The sequence below is a fragment of the Dipodomys merriami genome, unplaced genomic scaffold (assembly GCF_024711535.1).
Source record: "Dipodomys merriami isolate MVZ:Mamm:240054 unplaced genomic scaffold, mDipMer1.0.p SCAF_7, whole genome shotgun sequence".
Taxonomy (NCBI): domain Eukaryota; kingdom Metazoa; phylum Chordata; class Mammalia; order Rodentia; family Heteromyidae; genus Dipodomys; species Dipodomys merriami.
In genome coordinates, this window is record NW_027206290.1 from 55,409,988 (window position 1) to 55,431,100 (window position 21,113).

General features: G+C 42.0%; 2 protein-coding genes across 4 annotated transcripts in view; one reads left to right on the forward strand and one right to left on the reverse strand.

Moving 5' to 3' along the window:
• The window catches only part of Sec23b (SEC23 homolog B, COPII coat complex component), a 40,215-nt gene extending 34,047 nt beyond the window's left edge, over positions 1–6,168 (reverse strand). The window contains exon 1 of one of the 3 annotated variants that reach the window (XM_070006679.1): positions 5,754–6,168. The gene's annotated coding sequence lies outside the window, so the exon portion shown is untranslated. Of the gene's footprint in view, positions 1–5,735 lie in introns of all 3 variants that reach the window. The other 2 variants (XM_070006680.1, XM_070006681.1) reach the window with 2 other exon arrangements.
• Positions 6,169–9,184: 3,016 nt separating this feature from the next.
• Rbbp9 (RB binding protein 9, serine hydrolase) lies at positions 9,185–19,943 on the forward strand. Its single transcript, XM_070006687.1, has 5 exons — positions 9,185–10,618; positions 11,962–12,004; positions 13,006–13,111; positions 17,725–17,810; positions 18,539–19,943. Exons 1-5 carry the CDS (start codon positions 10,520–10,522, stop codon positions 18,763–18,765), a joined length of 561 nt encoding a protein of 186 aa, XP_069862788.1. The 5' UTR covers positions 9,185–10,519; the 3' UTR covers positions 18,766–19,943.
• Positions 19,944–21,113: the final 1,170 nt, after the last annotated feature.

The following is a 21,113-nucleotide window of genomic DNA, read 5'->3' on the forward strand; positions in this document are numbered from 1 at the left end:
GATCCTTCTAAGCTGAATGCAGTTGAATACTACTACTTTATTTATTTAGCAGGGTGAGGAATGGAATCCAGGCTAGTAGTCTACCACCCAGTTATACCCCTTCAAACTTTACTATGTTACTTCAAACATTCTCAGAGATGACTGACATATCAGCTCAGACAAGCAAACTTCAGCCTTTTAACTCAAGGGTATATTTTGAATTGTTTCAGCATTTACCTATCTTTCTCTCTGATTGCCTTTCTACCTTGCTCAATAAAGGCAAATATTGTATTTCTTTTTTTTTTTTGCGGGGGGGGGGGGGGAGGCGGGGTTCGGTCATGAGGCTTAAATTCTGGGCCTAGGCGCTGTCCCTCAGCTCTTCAGCTCAGGCTAGCTCTCTACCACTTGAGCCACAGTGCTACTTCTGGCTTTTTCTGTGATTAATTGGAGATAAGAGTCTCACAGACTTGCTTGCCTAGGCTGGCTTTGAACCATGATCCTCAGATCTCAGCCTCCTAAGTAGCTAGGATTACAGCCACCAGCACCTGGCTTGTATTAAATTTTACATTCCAAATAATCTTGGGTACCCTTTCTTCTCCCGTTTTGCTAACCTTGGAAAGAAAAAACAAGTTGCTGATCTGAGTCCAGCTTATAATGGAAATCCATTCCAAGTCCACACATTTAGAAGATATAACAAAGTTACAAAGCAAAGTTTACTATTATGCTGGGTCTCACCAGAACCTCTCTACTCACCAGCTATACTCAAGCCTTGAAAGACTCTGGTCAATAAAACATTCCTTCAGCCTAAGCTTTCAAACCCAAACCCAATTATGTAAAGTAGTTTATACATTCTGTTCATATCCTAAAATCCAACCCCAGCATCCCTAGTCTCTTTTGACATGGACAGCACATGTTATACTCAAAACTGCAGGAAAATTGTGTACATAGTGTTTAAAAGAAAAAAGTACTATAGCCAGGCACTGGTGGCTCACTCCTATAATTGTAGCTATTCAGGAGGCTGAGATGTGAGGATCATGGTTTGAAGCCAGCTGAGCAGAAAAGTACATAAGACTCTTATCTCCAATAAAACACTCAGAAAAGGCTGGAAGTGGCACTGTGTCTCAAGTGGTAGAGGACTAGCCTTGAACACAAAGAGACTCAGGGACAGCAAAAAAAAAAAAAGGGGGGGCTGGGAAGGTGGCTCAGTGGTAGAGCGCTTGCCTTGCATGCCTGAGGCCCTGCGTTCGATTCCTCAGAACCACATAAGCAAAAAGAAAAAAGCCGGAAGTGGTGCTGTGGCTCAAGTGGTAGAGCGCTAGCCTTGAGCTGAAGAGCTGAGGGGCAGCGCCCAGGCTCAGAGTTCAGGCCCCACGACCACACCAAAAAAAAAATAATAAAATTTAAATTAAAAAAAAAAAAAAGGCAGCCGGGCGCTGGTGGCTCTCGCCTGTAATCCTAGCTACTCAGGAGGCTGAGATCTGAGGATCGCGGTTCAAAGCCAGCCCGGGCAGGAGAGACCGTGAGACTCCTATATCCAATAAACCACCAGAAAACCGGAAGTGGCGCTGTAGCTCAAGTGGTAGAGCACTCGCCTTGAGCTGAAGAGCTGAGGGACAGTGCCCAGGCCCAGAGTTCAAGCACCACGACCGACCCAAAAAAAAAAAAAAAAAAAGGCAAAAAAAGCATATAAATACAAATGTCTCCATTTAAAGGATGTCATTAAGAAAATTACAATTCAGGGCTGGGAAGGTGGCTCACTGGTTAAAGCGCTTGCCTTGCATGCCTGAGGCCCTGGGTTTGATTCCTCAGCACCACATAAGCAAAAAGAAAAAAGCCAGAAGTGGCGCTGTGGCTCAAGTGGTAGAGCGCTAGCCTTGAGCTGAAGAGCTGAGGGATAGTGCCCAGGCCCAGAGTTCAGGCCCCATGACCGGACCAAAAAAAAAAAAAAGAAAGAAAATTACAATTCAGAGTGAAGACTTCTTAAGTCAGCATGGAACAGGCAGAGAAAATATTTTATGGTAAAAAATATGCAAATGAAAATGTCTACTATAAGCATGATTGAGTGGATTTGTTGAGCATGGCAAACACAGATCACAATATAAATGGTTATTAATTTCGTGTGTGTGTGTGTGTGTGTGTGTGTGTGTGTGTGTTATCTGGATTTAGACTCAGGGCCTTGCACTACAGTCATTTGGCCAGCCCGTTGTTTGGTGCTATTTTTGAGGTAAAGTCTCACTTTATGCCTCCTTAACAGCCCGGCCTGAAATCCTCCCACTTGCGCTTCCCTACACTCAGGTGTTAGGCTTCCCTCACAGCTGGGAAGACAGGTACAAGCTGCCACATGCAGCCACTGGTTAAAATGGAAACTCAGAATTATTAATTAATTTGCTTAAGTTGCCCTAAATTAGGATGGCTCCAATCTCAGGATGCCTGCTTCCAAATAGCCAGGTTATAGGTTTGAGACACCATGCGCACATAGTTCTCAGGTTTTGTTTTTTAGGGTTTTTTTATGTGTCAGTACTTGAACTCTGCGCCTCCTACTGTTACTTGGTTTTTCCCTCATGACTGGAGCACTACCACTGGAGTCACAGAACAGTTCTGGCTTTTTTGCTGGTGAACTAGAAATAAGAATCTCAACCATTTGTCCAGGCTGGCTTTCAATTACAATCCTCAGATCTCAGCCTCCTAGGATTATAAGCCTCCTAAGTAGCTAGGATTACAAGTGTGAGCCATTGGTGCCCAGTTGATTCTCAACAGTATCAAATACTCATGGGAACAGGAAATATGTGTTAGCCAGTTAATTAAAGGAAATGGTGGCGTTATTGTGCATTATTGTAAAATGTGGGAAGAAGGGGATGAAAGAAGGGATGGCTGGAGAATAGCTTCAAAGATAGCTGTAGCAAATCTGGACTCAGTTTGCAATATTGCACAGATATGTTCCTGTACAATAAATGCAATAAAATGTCTCTAGAAATTTATAAAAATATAGCCCTGGTGAGACATTCATATTTCCCTGGGGATCCAGGTATAGATTTAAAAGATGTAGCTAATTTTTTTCTAATAACAGATGAGTTTAAAAACATTGGAATGTCTTTTTCAAAATTCCAAAACTGGCCAGATGCCAGTAGTTCATGCCTGTAATCCTAGCTACTAAAAAGGCTGAGATCTGAGGATTGTGGTTCAAAGCCTGCCCAAGCAGGAAAGCCTGTGAGACTCCTATCTCCAATAAACTACTCAGAAAAAGCCAGAAGGGGCGCTGTGGATCAGTGGTAGAGAGCTAGCCTTGAACAAAAAAGGCTCAAGGAAGCCGGGCACCGGTGGCTCACCCCTGTAATCCTAGCTATTCAGGAGGCAGAGATCTGGGGATCAACGTTCAAAGCCAGGCAGGCAGGAAAGACCGTGAGACTCCTATCTCCAATAAAACCACTAGAAAACCGGAAGTGGCGCTGTAGCTCAAGTGGTAGAGCGCTCGCCTTGAGCTGAAGAGCTAAGGGACAGTGCCCAAGCCCAGAGTTCAAGCCCACGACCAACCAAAAAAAAAAAGCTCAGGGACAGTGTTCAGACTCTGAGTTCAAGCCCCAGGACCAGCAAAGAAAAGAAAAAAAAAAAAATCCCCAAACTGGGAGATAACTATTTTTTTAAAAATCTAAAGGTTTAAAGGTAAGCGGATAGTTCAAAAATTGCTATTGAAAAAGCAGATAGGAAATGGCACTGTGGCTCAAGTAGCAGAGCGCTAGCCTTGAGCTGAAGAGCTAAGAGACAGCACCCAGGCCCAAAGTTCAAGCCTTACAACCAGAAAAAAAAGATTTCCATGGTATTTCGGGGCTGGGAAAGTGGCTCAGTGATAGAGTGCTTGCCTTGCATGCATGAGGCCCTGGGTTCGATTCCTCAGCACCACATAAGCAGAAAAAGCCAGAAGTGGTGCTGTGGCTCAAGCGGTAGAGCGCTAGCCTGGAGCTAAAGAGTTGAGGGACAGCGCCCAGGCCCAGAGTTCAGGCCCCACAATCGGCAAAAAGAAAGAAGGAAAGAAAGAAGAGAGAGAGAGAGAGAGAGAGAGAGAGAGAGAGAGAGAGAGAGAGAGAGAGAGAGAGAAAGCAAGCAAGCAAGCAAGCAAGCAAGCAAGCAGATAGATGCCAACGGCAGCCTATACCCTTATTTGGGTCCTGACTGTGCTCAAAACCTGAAGATGTGTAATTGGCAAGGAGTAATTGAGTAATCGACAGTTATTTGAAAGCTTTTAAGACAGACCTACAAAATACCACAGCACTATACTCCAGCTCTTAACAGATGGCAAGAATTAAAAGAATACGATGAAACATTTACTGATCTTATGAACGCTCATGAAGATTAAGCCATCCGGGCAGAATGGCTCAAAGTCTAATAAAAGACAAAGTCCCAGAAAGATAAAGAGAAGATAGTATATGCAAAAATGTTTGCTTAATAAAGATTCAATTTTGCTTAAATATCACACAGTGATTAAATAAAAAAATCTCAAGGATATCCTGAACTACACAGTGACTCCTACATCTTGAGACTGTCTTAAAAAAATGAGAAAACAATTTACAATATTAAAGTGGCCTCTAATGTCACTTCATACAATGCTGAATACAATTGTCTCCAATTCAGATTACGGAAGTTTCCAAGGAAGGCAAATGAATTATTCTATACATAACCCACACAACAAAAATTCCAAATGTTTGCTCCAACAAAAACCTCTAAGACATCTATTTGCTGTTTCTAGCAAAAGTGGAAAGCTGAAGTACTTCTGCACAGAAGGCACTTCTGTTTCCTGAAGGACAAAAGTGTGAATAAAAGCAAGTTCTAATATAGCAAGTACTTTAGCAAAACATCATTAAATGATTGTTTCCATCTTAAAATGCTTTTTTTTTTTTTTTTGCCAGTCATGGGTCTTGAACTCTGAGCCTGGGCACTGTCCCTCAGCTCTTCAGATAAAGACTAGCGCTCTACCACTTGAGCCACAGCACCACTTCCAGCTTTTTCTGCTTATGTGGTGCTGAGGAATCGAACCCAGGGCCTTATGCATGCAAGGCAAGCTCTCTATCACTGAGCCACCTTCCCAGCCCCTCAAAAATACTTCTTATAAAGTACTAGGTTCCCCCATGGGTCTCTACATATTAAAACCTGATGTTCCTTTCCTTTCCCTTGGGCTAAGCCACCAATTCTTAGAGGATTTCGAAGGGGTCAAAGACTCCTACAAAGTTTTATGTAAAACTGTGCACAGAAAAACAAATGTACATTTTTCCAGGGCGGCTTAAGCCAAATTCTCAAAGCACAAGAGTATGGTAAGAAGTAAATTGAATGAATGAATGAATGAATGATCTGGAAAGATACTGTGGGAAACGTCCAACAACAACAACAACAAAATCAATCACACTCATCTCGCCAAAGGCATAACTTTTCATAACATAGTGAACACGTTTAGACAACATTAACTAACGCCTAACCCTTGACGGCAGTCTGAAAACATGGGTTCTAGTTCCACCTCTGTCAGTCACAAAGCAAAATTATAGAGGTTGGGTCCTTCCAGCTGGAGCGCCAGAATCCGGTCCTCAGCCACCAAGGGGCGTGTAAATCCAGTCACTTTCAGCAAGGACCTGGGTCGTCAATTCACTGTAGTTTTCCTGCTTACTACGAAAAGGCTTCATCTGAGAAGAGCCCCACCTGGCCGGCCTTAATGACCCAGTTCTTATCCCTCTTTTTCTTCCTCCCCATTCACTCGACCCCTAGGCACTCACCTGGCTGACCCAACTCACCTGGCCACAGCCGTCCGCACCCACTCACGACGAGGGCCAGAGTCCGGTTCCCACTGCCGAGTCCAGCTCAGCTCTCAACCGATTGGTCAGGGGATCGTGACGTCACGCCACGGAGCCAGGACCTAGCCATTCAGAGAACGCTTCACTAGAGAGGGGAGCGGAAGTGAGAACTCGGTGAAGCCGCGTCGCCATCTTGGAATAGGGCAAGACAATAGCGCCCTAGCCCTCCAGCAGTACTGCTCAGAGTACTTGCTTCCCCGAAGGATTCTTCATCCCTAAAGATTTCTCTTTACAAAAGGCAGGCTTCTATCGGACCAATTCTTGGGCGCCAGTTAGAAGTCTTGAGAAGCTGCCCCTGCTTCCATAGGACATCCGCTACACTAAGTGGGACGTGGCTCTCACCGCCTCGGTTATAGGAAGCGAGAACGATGACGTGTAATTCCGGAAGCAGGAGGGACGGGAGAGGGAGTAAGCTGACGCTGCTGGAGGAAGGTGTCTGCTTAGGGGAAGGGGCGGACAGCGGCCGAGCCGGTACGTAGGCGCACTGGCTTTCTAGGGAGCCCGTCTCACCTAGGTTGAGTTTCATCACGTTACGAAATTCCTTCTTGTTTGCCGTCAGGGCTTCTGCACTGGAACTCAGATAATTTCTGCGACAACATCCCTGTCATCCTTCAACAAGGAAGCAGCAATTGGGAAGTGTACCTTCATTTTAGGAGAGTAACGAAGCAGGGAACACGACCTTCTGTAGCCACCACACTGTTACGCTTTCCTACGAGTGGCGAAAGTCATCACGTTTCAAGTCGTTGCAGAATGCTTTCCTTGACGCCTCCTTACAAAAACAAGCAAACGAAATCAGTGTTTGGTGGAGGGAAGGGATAGTGGGAGAACAACAAAGGAGCCCATAACAATGCGCGGCAAGAAATGTACTCCTGGGGCTGGGAAGGTGGCTCAGTGGTGGAGTGCTTGCCTCGCATGCATGAGGCCCTAGGTTCGATTCCGCAGCACCATACAAACAGAAAAGGCCAGAAGTGGCAATGTGGCTCAAGTGGTAGAGCGCTAGCCTTGAGCTGAAGAGCTGAGGGACAGCGCCCAGGCCTAGAGTTGAAGACCTACGACCGACAAAAAGAAAGAAATGATTTCATGACCTTACTTACCTAACTGTAACCCCTCTGTACAGCATCTTTACAGTAAAATAAAATTTAAAAAAAAAAAAACAGTGGCAGAAATAGGAAAGCAACCCCAGAAGAGAAGAAAGCATTTGTATAGTAAGTTTGAAGATTTAAGATATGCATTTCCTTCTGAAGAGATCATGACCTGAAAAGAAAAATACAGGCAGAGGAAGATTTTTTTTTGGAAGTCCTTAGAGGAAGATGGCTGAACTCATAGGAAGACTACAACTGAATCAGTAATATTGTGTGTGTGTGAGTGTGTGTGTGTGTGAGTGTGTGTATTTTGTTTGTGGCTTTTTGTTTTAATGGAGGTGTTAGGGTGCTGGGAAACAAACTTGAATTTTGCACAATCTAGGCAAGTCCTTCTACCATTGATTTACACCTACAACAAATTCTTAAAGAACGCTTTCTGGCCGGGCGCCAGTGGCTCATGCCTGTAATGCTAGCTACTCAGGAGGCTGAGATCTGAGGATCGCAGTTCAAAGCCAGCCTGGGCAGAAAAGTCCGTGACACTCATTTTCAATAAAACCCACTAGAAAAACCGGAAGTGACACTGGCTCAAGCAGTAGAGCGCTTGCCTTGAGCTGAAGAGCAAAGGCACAGTGCCCAAGCCCAGAGTTCAAGCCCCATGACTGACAAAAAAAAAAAAAAAAAACGCTTTCCATATTAGCAAATAATGTACCAAATATAAATGTGCATTTGTGCTTTTTTCCCCCCACCAGTCCTGAGACTTGGACTCAGGGCCTAAGCACTATCTTTGAGCTTCTTTTGCTCAAGGCTAGCACTCTACTACTTGAGCCACAGCATCACTTCCGGCTTTTTTCTTTTTGCTTATGTGGTGCTGAGGAATCGAACCCAGGGCTTCATGCTTGCAAGGCAAGCACTCTACCACTGAGCCACCTTCCCAGCTCCCTTGAACATTTTTTAATTCATAAAAAAGTTGACATTCAGTTTTAAACTCCAAAAAACAATTTTTTGCATAACAATCTCAGAATATATTTGCCCAAGAGTTAACAACAAGGTGAATTTACATGAAATCATATAATCTCTATAATCATTCTTGGCATAAAACAACCCATGAAAAGGGAAAAGTAGAAGCCATTGTCTTCTCTATTTTCCTTTGAAAAGCTACCCAAAGCTTAAGGAAGATTCATTTTTTCAGCCAGTTTCTGTTAATGGAATGCCATTGTTTCCTGAACAAATTAAGCCCCTGAGCAAGCAAAGATGGAAACTGAAATGTCTGTGCTTGTTTATTTATTTAGTCCTAGTACTGGGGCTTGCTGGTCCTGTGCCTTGAACTCTGTTCTGGGCACCGTCCCTAAGCTCCTTTTGCTCAAGGCTAGTACTCTACCACTTGAGCTACAGTACCACTTTTTGGCTTTTTCTGTGATTAATTGGAGGTAAGAGTCTCACACTTTCCTGCCCAAGCTGGCTTCAAACCATGATCTTCAGATCTCAGCCTCCTGAGTAGCTAGGATTACAGGTATGAGCCACTGGTGCCAGCTGACCTCAGGACTTTTGCCTTTGGCTGGGTTCTCCCCTCTCCCAAAGTTGGCATTCTACTCCTTGACCCACACCTCCACTTCTGACTTTTTTTTGGTTAAGTGGAGATAAGTCTCATAGACTTTTCTGCTTACGCTAGCTTTGATCCTATATTCTCAGATTTCTCACCATCTGTGTGTTTTATATTGAAGTATAATTGATGTATAAGAAACTATACATATATGTATTAGCTGATGAGTTTGACACCCATAGCTACAGTTGAGATAATGAAAGTAGGCATGCCAATTGCATTTTCTTGAGGTTTATATAAAGCACAGGGCCTATGTTTATGAATATCATATGCTTTATTACTTTTTAAATGACTAAAACAATAAGGTTAAAATATTTGACCTTTGTTGTTGGTTTCTGAAGAAGCTTCCAAAAAGCTTCCAAGCTATGGAGGTATTATCATGTTGGGGCAATTGATGCCTCAGAAGCAGACCTCAGGGAGAAAACTCCTCTCTTCTCTCCCCTCTCTCCCTTCCTCTCCTCTTCCCTCCCCTCCTTACCTCTCCATTCCTGCTTTCTTGGAGGTTTTTTTTTTGGTCAGTTGTGGGGCTTGAACTCTGGGCCTGGGCACTGTCCCTCAGCTCCTCAGCTCAAGGTGAGTGCTCTACCACTTGAGCTATAGCACCACTTCCAGTTTTCTGGTGGTTTATTGGAGATAGGAGTCTCACAGTCTTTCCTGCCCAGGCTGGCTTTGAACCGCGATCCTCAGATCTCAGCCTCCTGAGTAGCTAGGATTACATGCGTGAGCGACCAGTGCCGCTTCTTGGAGATTCTTATCTTCAATTAACCACAAAAAGCCAGAAGTGGAGCCACACATCAGTGTTGAGCAAAAGAGCTCTGGGACCGTGCCCAGTCCCAGAGATCAAGCCCCGGATACTAGCACACACAAGAAAGAAAGGAAGGGAGGGAGGGAAAAAAGGAAAGAAGGAAGGAAAAAAGAAAAGAACAAAAGGAAAGAAAGAATGGAAGGGAAGGAAGAAAAGGAGAAAAAGAAAGAGAGAAAAGGAAGGAACCAAGCAAGCACTTTCCTAATGCAGGTACTAGTGACACACATAATTCTATCTGATTATAGGCTGAGATCTGAAGACCTGGGTTCAAAGCCAGCCTGGGTAGACAAATCCTTAAGACTCTTATCTCCAATTAACAGCAAAAAGCTAGAAATAGAGGCATGGTAGAGCACCAGCTGTGAGTGAAAAAGTTGATGGAGAGCTGGAGGAGATGGAATTCAAGCCTCTAGTACCCACACCCCACAAAAAAGACTTACTTTTCTGTATGGCACATTTCTGTCCAACTCTGTTAAATAAACTTTTATGTAAGACAGACCCATGATTTCAGGACTGCCATATTCTAATAGGCAAATAATTTTATTTGTTTCAAAGTTTCCCTAGGCTCTAAATTGGTTTAAGGATGGATGCTACCTATGTGCCCTACAGGGAAGATGAGAACATTTATAAAGACAACATTTATAGCAATAAAATGGAGCAACCACGGCTGATTCAGCTAAAAAAAAACAACCAACTACTAGAAATCAGAAGGAAAAAATAACATGGATTTAAGGAGTCCCTAAGTTATAAAATGCTTATATTCTGCATGCTTGTAAAAGATCTTTTTTGTTTTGTTGGCTGTGGGGCTTGAACTCAGGACGTTGCCTCTGTACCATGAGCTCTTTTGCTCAAGGCTAGTGCTCTACCCCTTTGAGCCACAGCTCCACTTGCAGTTGTGTCATGGTTAATTGGAGATGAGTCTCAGGGATTTTCCTGCCTGGGCTGACTTTAAACTGAGATTCTCAGATCTCAGCCTCCTGAGTAGCTAGGATTACAGGCATGAGCCACCAGAGCCCAACTAAAAACACCTTTTCTTATAGAATATTTAAGAGATAACACATTCTGAACCTGTCACTGCCTGTCTTAAATGGAGCACTAGTTAGGGTAAAGAAAGAACTACATTTCTAGAACTACAATTCCCAGAAGACCTCAGTGCAGGCTCCTGGCCGGATGCAATCTTGGCTCCCAGCAGCGCAAGACCTGCTGCTGTGGATTCTACACTATGGCTTCTCCTAGCAAGGCAGTGATTGTTCCCGGGAACGGAGGTGGGGATGTGGCCACCCACGGCTGGTACGGCTGGGTGAAAAAGAGGCTGGAGCAGGTAAGAGATGCAGGCCTCACGGCTCTGGGAAGTTGGCTTGGAGCCGTGGGGGGGGGGGGGGCGATGAGGAGGAATACTCAAGAACGAAGTTAGCACATGTGTCTGTCCACCTCCAGCAGAGACCTATGTTTCCATTCCTCTTTTCCGCCACCTTCTCCTAAAGACTAGATCTAGGGGCCAGGACTTTGATTGAGAAAATGCCTAGAAGACTACTCTTGAGAACTCTGTTGTTAGACAACGAACAAACACACCCTTTTTAGAACTACAGTAATGAGTCCCCACCCTTCCCCCTATCTGCTGCCAGTTCTGATTTGGGACTTCCCAAATAATTTTACATCCCTCTTCATTTCTTCCTGCTTTCTGTTTTCTAAATATGAAGCACATAATATTGTACAAAGGTTGTATGTAATATGTGTAGATTATGTATGAAGCTAATGTAACAAATCACCCAACTTCAAAACAAAACAAAACAAAAAGTTTCCCTTGTACTGGAAATCAAACCCAGAACCTCAGGCTTGCAGGCACTATTTCACTGAGCTATATCCCTGGCCCAGACTAAATTCTAGAACATTCCCAATATTTTCTGGATGACTATGTCTCCCATTCCATTTTCATTCCACCTTGAAATGCCTCGTTTGCTTATTTTTTAAATTAAAATAGTTTTACAACTCTTATGTATGCCCTTTAGGCAGTACGTCATTTAATTTGGCTCCTATGTGAACCTTATAAAAATGCTAGTATATTTTAAGTTGCCTTGGGAATCTTGACAAAACAAAGAACCTCTTCCATAATCCAACAGTAAAACTATTTCCCGGCTTGACCTCTAGAATAGAATTTCAGGAAGCGTAAATACATTCAATAGAATAGTAGGTCTCTGGAATAGAATTTCAGGGTGGTGGCTGAACTCTATGAACAGAGCTACAAACCAAAAGATCAGGGCTGGAGCTGTCCTAGAGAATGGGATGTCTAACTTCTCTATCATGTTTCTGTATTGTTTTATATGTCTGGAATTCAGTGTTTGGCTCTAAGTCAGTCTATCTAGAACACATTCACTTTTGCCTTGTCTACAAACAGGTGCTTTCAAGAAAAATACCCATGTGCAAATGTAGATACAAGTCTCTGTAGAGGTCTACAGAATGGGCTACATAGAAAACTACAGATGGACTTTATGAAGAGAGATTATATGTTCCCTTGTAATTGTATAGCACTTAACCTACCTCCTTTCATACTGTAAGCAAACTGTGAATTGATAAGGACAAATCAAGTGTCAAATTTTTATTAGCAAAGTTTTAGTTGCAATTAAGCTCTTTATTATAGCCTTTTTTTCCCCCCTCATATCATAGATACCTGGTTTCCAGTGTTTGGCTAAAAACATGCCTGACCCAAGTAAGTTTTAAACTTGTTTTAAATAGCCTTATTTTGTTGGGTTTTGGTCTCATCTTTTTTTTTTTTTTCCTCCTCTAAATGATTAGAGAACAGGAAAATTGTAGAGAACCCAAAGATAAATATATACCTAAGAATGAATAAGGCAAGTAGATTGGGGAGGAGGGCATAAACCAAAAAAAAAAAAAAAAAGGAAAATTCTAGTAAAGAATATTAAAAGCAACAGAGTTTGATAACATTTAATTTTTTTTTGGGGGGGGGTCCAGTTGTGGGGCCTGAACTCTGGGCCTGGGCGCTGTCCCTCAGCTCTTCAGCTCAAGGCTAGCGCTCTACCACTTGAGCCACAGCACCACTTCCGGCTTTTTTCATTTTGCTTATGTGGTGCTGACGAATCGAACCCAGGGCCTCAGGCATGCAAGGCAAGTGCTCTACCACTGAGCCACCTTCCCAGCCCAATAACATTTAATTTTGAACTTTGCAAACAACTTGGCTTTTTTTGCTCTTAAGTATACATTTGCAGGCAGAATTTATGGTTGTTCCATTTGAAACAGAGATATGCTTAAACTTTATAGACTCTATTTGAGAACCTAATATTTTAAAACATGAAACATTACACCTTTTGTTTTGGATATGCTTCTGAGCTGCTTCAGGAAAGAATGAATATGTACCTGAAATTGTAAATATTTTCAAGAATATTTACATGAAAGCTTTAGAGTTGAGGCCAGGTGTGGTGTCATACACTTGTAATTCCAGCACTGAGTGAGGGCTTAGGTAAGAGGATTGAAAATTTGAAATCAATTAGGACTATCTGAAAAACAGCTTTTTAAAGCTTGCAACCAATAATTCACAAATCCCAGGCTCTGTTAAAAACAACCCATCTCCCATTGTGCTTGCACATTTTAGAAGTTGTGAGCTGCTGAATGGTCATCTGTTAGAAAGGTGGGGTAGCATTACATGGAGGCTACCCATATCAAATGACAGACTTTCTTTATCCTGAACCACAGTTACCGCTCGAGAGTGCATCTGGCTGCCCTTCATGGAGACGGAGCTGCAGTGTGATGAAAAGACCATCATTATAGGCCACAGTTCCGGGGCCATTGCAGCCATGAGGTGTGATTCTTTTTTTTTTTTTTTTTTTTTTTTTTTGTCGGTCGTGGGGCTTGAACTCTGGGCCTGGGCGCTGTCCCTCAGCTCTTCAGCTCAAGGCGAGCGCTCTACCACTTGAGCTACAGCGCCACTTCCGGTTTTCTGGTGGTTTATCGGAGATAGGAGTCTCACAGTCTTTCCTGCCCGGGCTGGCTTTGAACCGTGATCCTCAGATCTCAGCCTCCTGAGTAGCTAGGATTACAGGCGTGAGCCACCAGCGCCCGGCTCGAGGTGTGATTCTTATTGAACTGCTACCCTTTCATGGGCTCCAGCCATCTTGCTTAGGAAATAACCGAATACCTTAAGTTTTCGTTGCAGAGAAAATAGTGCTGTCTCACCAAAGTAGAGCATAATCTCTTACTTCTTCCTTGTTTGGTTAGTGAATTGAAATATATATTACCTTCCTGGGAAGCAGTGATCCTTTAAAATCTAAGTGGCCCCAAACCCCTGCAGCTTCTTGTCACTCCAGTCTTGTGTCTCCGCCTCTCTCCTTCTGTCCTCCCAGCCTGACTTACTGACCTCATTGTAGTTCCCAGAACATGTCTAGTACATACCTACTATATCCTGCTCTGAGCTTTCTTAAGTCTTTGCTTCAGTGTCCTCTTGCCTAACCATTCTACATAAAACAGCAGCCTCTGCTTGCTCTCTTTCATTTATATCGTATTACCTATAGCATTTTTAATACTCTGACATCCTATTTATTTCTTGTCTGTCTCATCAATAGCATGGAGGCTTTGTGAATGTGGGACTTTGTTCATTGACACTGAAAATCCAGTGCTTAGATGAGAGCCTGGCATATGAGAGATGCTCAGTAATACTGGATAGAGGATGGGAGCTGCTCTCCCCTGCTACTTGTAACCACCCCACCCCTAACACAGTCCTTGAGGTTCCTGGACACATTCCTGATGCTCTCCATTAGAACATCACATCTTCTTCATTAGCATGAAAGGTTAGGGACTCACCTGGCTGAGTAAGCCTATCTGGATTGGGCTTCTTTTCTGTTTCCTAGGCTAGATGACAATGAGTTTTTATTTGTATAACTGCTTATCCTAAGTGGTCAGTCAGGATATCTTGTGTTAGGGAATCGTCTCTGGGCAAAGCTATGGGAATAATAATGTTTTTGGTATAGAGCTGCCAAATTATGGTATGTTCATATGAGAGATCCCTTTAATGTTGAAATCTGTCCTAATCCAGACTAGCTGAATTTTTCTTAAGCCTGGTAATATGTACTTTGTTTTAAAGGTCCTTGAATTTATTGTAGGATTGTCAACAGTCATCTAAGAACTGATATCTAAGAGAGACAAGGAGAAAAATGTGTGCCAAAATTGTCTGTGTATGGATGTTAGGAAACAGGAATGTGACATACTCACTGAGGACTACCCTGGATGACCTATTATTTAGCAAGGGGAAACTGTCATTACAATGTTTAGTGCTAGAGCTGAGAATATGGCTTGCCTAGCATACATGAAGCCCTGGGCTTGATTCCTCAGTACTACATAAATAGAAAAAGCCAGGGTTGGGGGGGGGGGGAGGAGGTAAGTGGGGAGGATTGGATGGAGGGGTCGGGGGAGGATAGGAAGGGATGGGAAGGGGAAACAAAGGAGGAGGCTACAATGCTTGATAAGAAATGTACTCATTATCTTGCCCACGTAATTATAACCCCTCTGTACAGTATTTTCACAATAAAAAAACAAAAATTAAAAAAAAATAAATAGAAAAAGCCAGAAGTGGTGCTATGGCTCAAGTGGTAGAATGCTAGCCTTGAGCAAAAGAAGCTCAAGGACAGTGCCCAGGTCCTGAATTCATGCTTCAGGACAGTGGGTGGAGGGGCAATGTATAGTGCTGGTGGGTGTTTTTTTGTAATTGTTATTATAAAGGTGATTATAGAGGGATTACAGTTACACAAATCAGATAAAGTGTACATTTCTTTTTGGACAATGTCACCCCTTCCTTTGCTCTCTCCGAGTTCCCCCTCCCCCCCCATCCCAACCCACAATTTGTATAGTGAATTTTCAGTGTCGTATCTAGTGAGTTTTTTTGGTGTTGGTCTTGTGGTTTGAAGGTCTAAGCACTATCCCTGAGGTTTTTTGCTCAATGCTAGTGCTCTATACTGGATCCATATCTCTACTTCTGGCTTTTGGGGGTTAATTGGAAATGAGTCTCATGGACAGTACTGCCTATGATGACTTCAATCCTTATCTCGGCTTCTTGAGTAGCTAAGATTATAAGCATGAGTCAATAGCACCAAGCCCTTGTAGACCTTTCTGCCCAGGTCACCTTCAAATAAAAATCCTCCAGATCTTAGCCTTCCAAATAGCTAGGATTACAGGTATGAGCCAGTGGCATCCAGTAAATATTTAAAATTATATTAAAGAGATTTCTTATAAAGTATTTGTTTAAGAAACATGAGGAAATACAAGTCAATCCCAGGTGATAAACAGTAACAGCATCTCCTATCTCCACTTTTTTTCTCTCTAAATATTTCTTTATTGAGATTAAGTGATTACATAAATTTCATGGTACTGTGGTATAGTTAGCTAAAGTTACAAACACATTTTAACCTTTACAATGATAATCATCATTATCTTAATCTACAAAGCTTATGAACTCTATGAGCTTTTATAAAACTATTTCTTTGAAATCTGGTGATATGTTCATTTCTTTCCTTTTGCTTAGTGTCAGCTGTTTCCTCTTTTTCTCTCATTCCCTCCCTCCCATCACTGCCCTTGAATTGCTTAGTTCACTTTCATCAATGTCCAGTGCAGATGAGTTCTGCTGTATTTTTTCACCAGTTTTCCTCTGTGCCCTCCTCCTAACTTCCCCCAGATGTGCATATGTATCCACCATATATGAGGTAAAGAACTTAGAGTCATCTAAAAATGATACGACAAATTAAGAAGAGGTCTTTGTTTCCTTGTCTTTGGTCTTCTTTTCAGTCTATATGTTATTTTATGCATCTATGATGAGGTCCTTGGGTACTATAAAAACCTCTTTTGGTTTTACTATGTATGGGTATCTTGTTTACTTTGTCATATCTCATTGTGTTTTGAGTCTAACATCCACATATCAGGGAGACCATGTGCCATTTGTCTCTCTGATCCTCGTTTATCTTGCTCAAAATGATTTGTTCTAGTTCCATTCAGTTCCCTGCAAATGCCATTATTTTATCCTTTCTAATAGCTGTGTAAAATTCCACTGTATATAGGTACCACAATTTTGGGGTTGTTTCCATATCTTGGCTATTGTGAACAGTGCAGCAATGAACAGGTGTCCCTGGATCCTGGATCCTGTTGTTCAGAGTAGATGCCTAGGAGTGATATGGCTGGGTAATAGTGTATGTCTATGTTTAGTTTTCTGAGGAACATCCAGACTGCTTTCCAGAGTGGTTGTATTAGTTTACATTCAACTGGTGTGGGTTTTTTTTTAATTTAATTTAATTTTATTTGTGAACATACTGTACAGAGGGGTTACAATTACATGGGCAGGATAATGCGTACATTTCTTACCAAGCATTGCAGCCTCCTCCTTTGGTTCACCCTTCACATCCCTTCCCAGCATCCCCCCTCCTGGTGTGGGTTTTTTTTTTGCCAGTTGTGGGGCCTGAACTCTGGGTCTAGGCGCTGTCCCTGAGCTCTTCAGCTCAAGGCTAGTGCTCTACACTTGAGCCACAGCACCACTTCCGGCTTTTTTCTTTTTGCTTATGTGGTGCTGACGAATCGAACCCAGGGCCTCATGCATGCAAGGCAAGCGCTCTACCACTGAGCCACCTTCCCAGCCCCTCTGGTGGGTATTTTTTTTATTTGTTTTTTTGGGGTTCAGTCATGGGGCCTGAACTCTGAGCCTGGGCACTATCCCTCAGCTCTTCAGCTCAAGGCTAGCGCTCTACCGCCTGAGCCACAGCGCCACTTCCGGCTTTTTTTTTTTTTTTGCTTATGTGGTGCTGAGGAATTGAACCCAGGGCCTCATGCATGCAAGGCAAGCGCTCTACAACTGAGCCACCTTCCCAGCCCAGGATTGCCAGTTTTATAGGTTTGTTTTCTGTTTGGATTATACTGGGTTTTGAATTCAGGGAGGCAAGCACTCTATCACTTGAGCCATATCAGGTTTTAAAGCCCAGTGAAGAAGTTTTCAAGGACATTTTTGGTACAAGCAGAGATAAATGATAATTTTGCTATATCACCATCAAACATGTTGAGGATAGTAATACTGCAGTTACATGGGAGCTTTGTAGAAGATACATGCTATAGTGAGTCTAAAATGATGTTTTTGTTGTTGTTGGTCATGTGGCTTGAGCTCTAGGCCTGGGTGTTGTCCTTCAGCTCTTCAGCTCAAGGCTAGTGCTCTACCACTTGAGCCACAGTGCCACTTCTGGTTTTCTGGTGGTTTAATGGAGAGAAGAGTCTCACGGGCTTTCCTGCCCGGGCTGGCTTTGAACTGTGATCCTCAGATCTCAGCCTCCTTAGTAGCTAGGGTTACAAGTGTGAGCCACTGGTGCTCAGCTCTAAAATGATGAGTTTTAAAGCAGTTTATAATTTGTTGTGTAGATGTAACATTTTACATTACATTTTCTTCTCCAGGTATGCAGAGACGCATCAAGTATATGCTATTGTATTGGTGTCTGCATACACATCTGACTTGGGGGATGAAAATGAGCGTGCAAGTGGTAAGTCTGAGATCAAATATCTAGAAAAACTTCCGCTACACATACAGCTGTCTATTCAGTTTCTAAGAGTTATTATTTTTCAGATAAGCTTTTCAAAAACATTAGCATATGAGAAAGAATTGCAGAGGACACTCAATTTATTGAAACACAATGACAAATGAAACCTAAATTTACTGATTCTCAGTCCAGATTAAAACTAGTTAGGTTTTGACATGTTTTATTCTGTAAAATAAAATTGGTTTTATCAAGGAAAGAAAACAAGACAATGAGCTGGGAAGGTGGCTCAGTGGTAGAGCACTTGCCTAGCATGCCTGAGGCCCCTGGGTTCGATTCCTCAGCACCACATAAGCAAAAAGAAAGAAGTCAGCAAGTCTTTAAAAAAAAAAAGAAAACAAGACAAAAAGTCCAAAGTGCTGGCCTGAAGCTCAAACATGAGTTGCTGTTTAAGCTGGGCCAGAACCACACACTTTTGATTTAAGTTGGGTACACTGAGAGATTGCAGACCTCTTTTCAACTTAAAGTCTAAATCCTAGATAGCTGGTTTTGTTTGAAATTTTTATTCATTTTTCACAAGTACCTTGGTATTTATTCCTACAGATCTGAAAACAAAATAATACTTCTAATTCATGTAGGCTTTGATTTTCTGTGTCTGTAATGGTCTTCACTAAGTATTTCCAAATATCTAAAATGTTTTTCATGACATTGATAGTTTTTTCTCCTCTGTGTAGGATACTTCAACCGCCCCTGGCAGTGGGAAAAGATCAAGACCAACTGCTCTCACATTGTGCAGTTTGGCTCCACTGATGACCCTTTTCTTCCATGGACAGAACAACAAGAAGTGGCAGATAAGTTGGATGCCAAATTATACAAGTTTTCTGATCGAGGTCACTTTCAGAACACAGAGTTTCATGAACTGATTAGTGTGGTTAAGTCTATGTTGCAAGTACCAGAATAGTCAGGATAACTCCTGCTATCTTGCATCCCAATACAGGGGAAGACTAATAACATCTACTACCAGACCATTAATAGACATAATCAACCAGTTAAGCTTCAAAAGTGCCTGGAATACTCTCAAGTCTCATTGTTCACGCAAAGTTTCAAGCAACATTTTCATTTTCCATAGAATCTAAAACTTTCCCATATTGCTATGAACTAGAGCTTATTTTCCCCATTTGATAACAGATAAAGACAGTATTTAATTTTCATGTATGTTCTAGAGTGGGACTCTTACTCCTTAAAATACAACTTGTTTTGTTTTGGGGGAAGATTGTTTTGACAGAAGATTCAAAGAGCTAGCTTAGAGTTTAAAACACAAGCTGCTGTTCAAGTTAGACCAGGATATTTAGTCCAAATTCACACATTCACCAGTGATCCTCCCTTGTCCTTAGGTCCTTTAGGCAAGTTGAGACAGACTGACACATAGGATTCTGAGTCACAGATCTGCTAGGAAACAGAAGCACAGTGTATTAACTGCATTCCAACTTTTTGTAGGCCAAGTCTGGTATTAGGGCCATGTGGAAAGTTCATGCCATGTGGAAATTTAACAAGGCACTTTCTTTTTTTTTTTTTTTTTCCTCTCCATTTTTTTTTTATTGTAAAGATACTATAAACAAGGCACTTTCAATATTTTTTCCCTCAAGGGAAAATTCATATGGAAACTCAAGGAAAATATTCATCATTCACATGGTGGTTTTTTAATTCAGGAAATATATAGGTATCTATATGTAATCCATATGTATGTGAGTTATGTCCAGCCCATATTCATGTAGATTATGGTAGCTGGCAACAGTTAAAAACAAACAAAAACAGGGGCTGGGAAGGTGGCTCAGTGGTAGAGCACTTGCCTTGCATGCATGAGGCCCTGGGTTCAATTCCTCAGCACCACATAAGGAAAAAGAAAAAAGCCAGAAGTGGCACTGTGGCTCAAGTGGTAGAGCGTTAGCCTTGAGCTGAGGGACAGTGCCCAGGCCCAGAGTTCAGACCCCACGACCGGACCCAAAAACAAAACAAAACAAAAAAAAACCCACTACAGGATAAAGAACAATGTATCCATTTGTGATCATGGTCATAAACCTTAACTTTAGCAAGTGCTTTTTATATTATAAAGCTCAAAGAAGCCTAAAATAACCAAAATGAACATGATGTAAAGGATTGAAAACATGGGAACAGTTTAAATGTCATTAATCTTATTTATCCTTTCTGTATTTCAAGTTTTGTGCTGTAGAGTTCAGCCTCTTAACTATATGAAGATCTTTCATTCCAAGATTTCTCATCTGATTATAACAAAAACCACAAAAAACTTCCTTTTTCACTTTCCCAACACGTTGGCCATTGTGATGTCCAAATATTGCCTCAAACAACATCCAGTGAATTCTGACTTGATATTTGCAAGAACCAGAGTATAGAAATGTGACTTCCTACTTTACCCTTAAAGGTGATGTGGCCTGAGAAGCTTTTTTGGTTTCTAAGTCAGGAAAGATCCTCTTTAACTTGTAATTCTTTGGAGGATGGGAATTTCACTAGATATAGTGTAGTGGACATCCTCATTTTACTTTATCCACCTGGGGATTACTGAATTTGTTACCATGAATAAATCTTATTTAATAAATTTTATAACTATGTAAAAAGTAAATACATCAGTTGAGTAATAATTTTTTTACCAAACCTGTAGTCAAAGTTTGAGTCTACTTGAAATATTATTTGCAATTAGTAATTCTATTACTCTCTACCTTATTTTCCAGAAGTCTAAAAAAACTACAAACTTACACAATAACAATAGACCACAATGTTTCTTTTCCTCTGTAGGAAACCTCCCCTTAATATATAATTTAGCCAGGTTAAAGTGGCTCAAGCCTATAATCTTAGCCACTTGAGGTAAAAATGGAATTACTGTGCTTTCTTGCCGATCCTCAGATCTCAGCCTCCTGAGTAGCTAGGATTACAGGCATGAGCCACCTGCGCTGGGATTGATATATAAATTCTTAAGGTTCATCTCAATGGAAGCACAGTGGCTGGGCACAGTGGTCCATGCCAGTAACCCTCAGTGACATGGGGAGGCAGAAGGAGGAGTATCATAGCTGAGGTTGGCCTGGGCATACTATGAGCGCTTACCTTGAAAATAACCAATGCAAAAAGGGGCTAGAGGCATGGCTCAAGAGGTAGGGTACCTGCCCCTTCCAATGCCAATATCTATCTATCTATCCTGATGTTAATGATTGAACAATTAAAACAGTTGAATTCTGCCCAATCTGAACAGTACCCACAAGCAGTTAAAAAATTAAAAATTTAGTCATTATTATAGAA

Coding starts and splice junctions, on each gene's coding strand:
- Rbbp9 (XM_070006687.1), top strand. CDS start 10,520: ATGGCTTCTCCTAGCAAGGCAGTGATTGTTCCCGGGAACGGAGGTGGG. Junction 10,619..11,961: donor TGAAAAAGAGGCTGGAGCAG/GTAAGAGATGCA, acceptor CTCATATCATAG/ATACCTGGTTTCCAGTGTTT. Junction 13,112..17,724: donor GGGGCCATTGCAGCCATGAG/GTGTGATTCTTT, acceptor TTTCTTCTCCAG/GTATGCAGAGACGCATCAAG.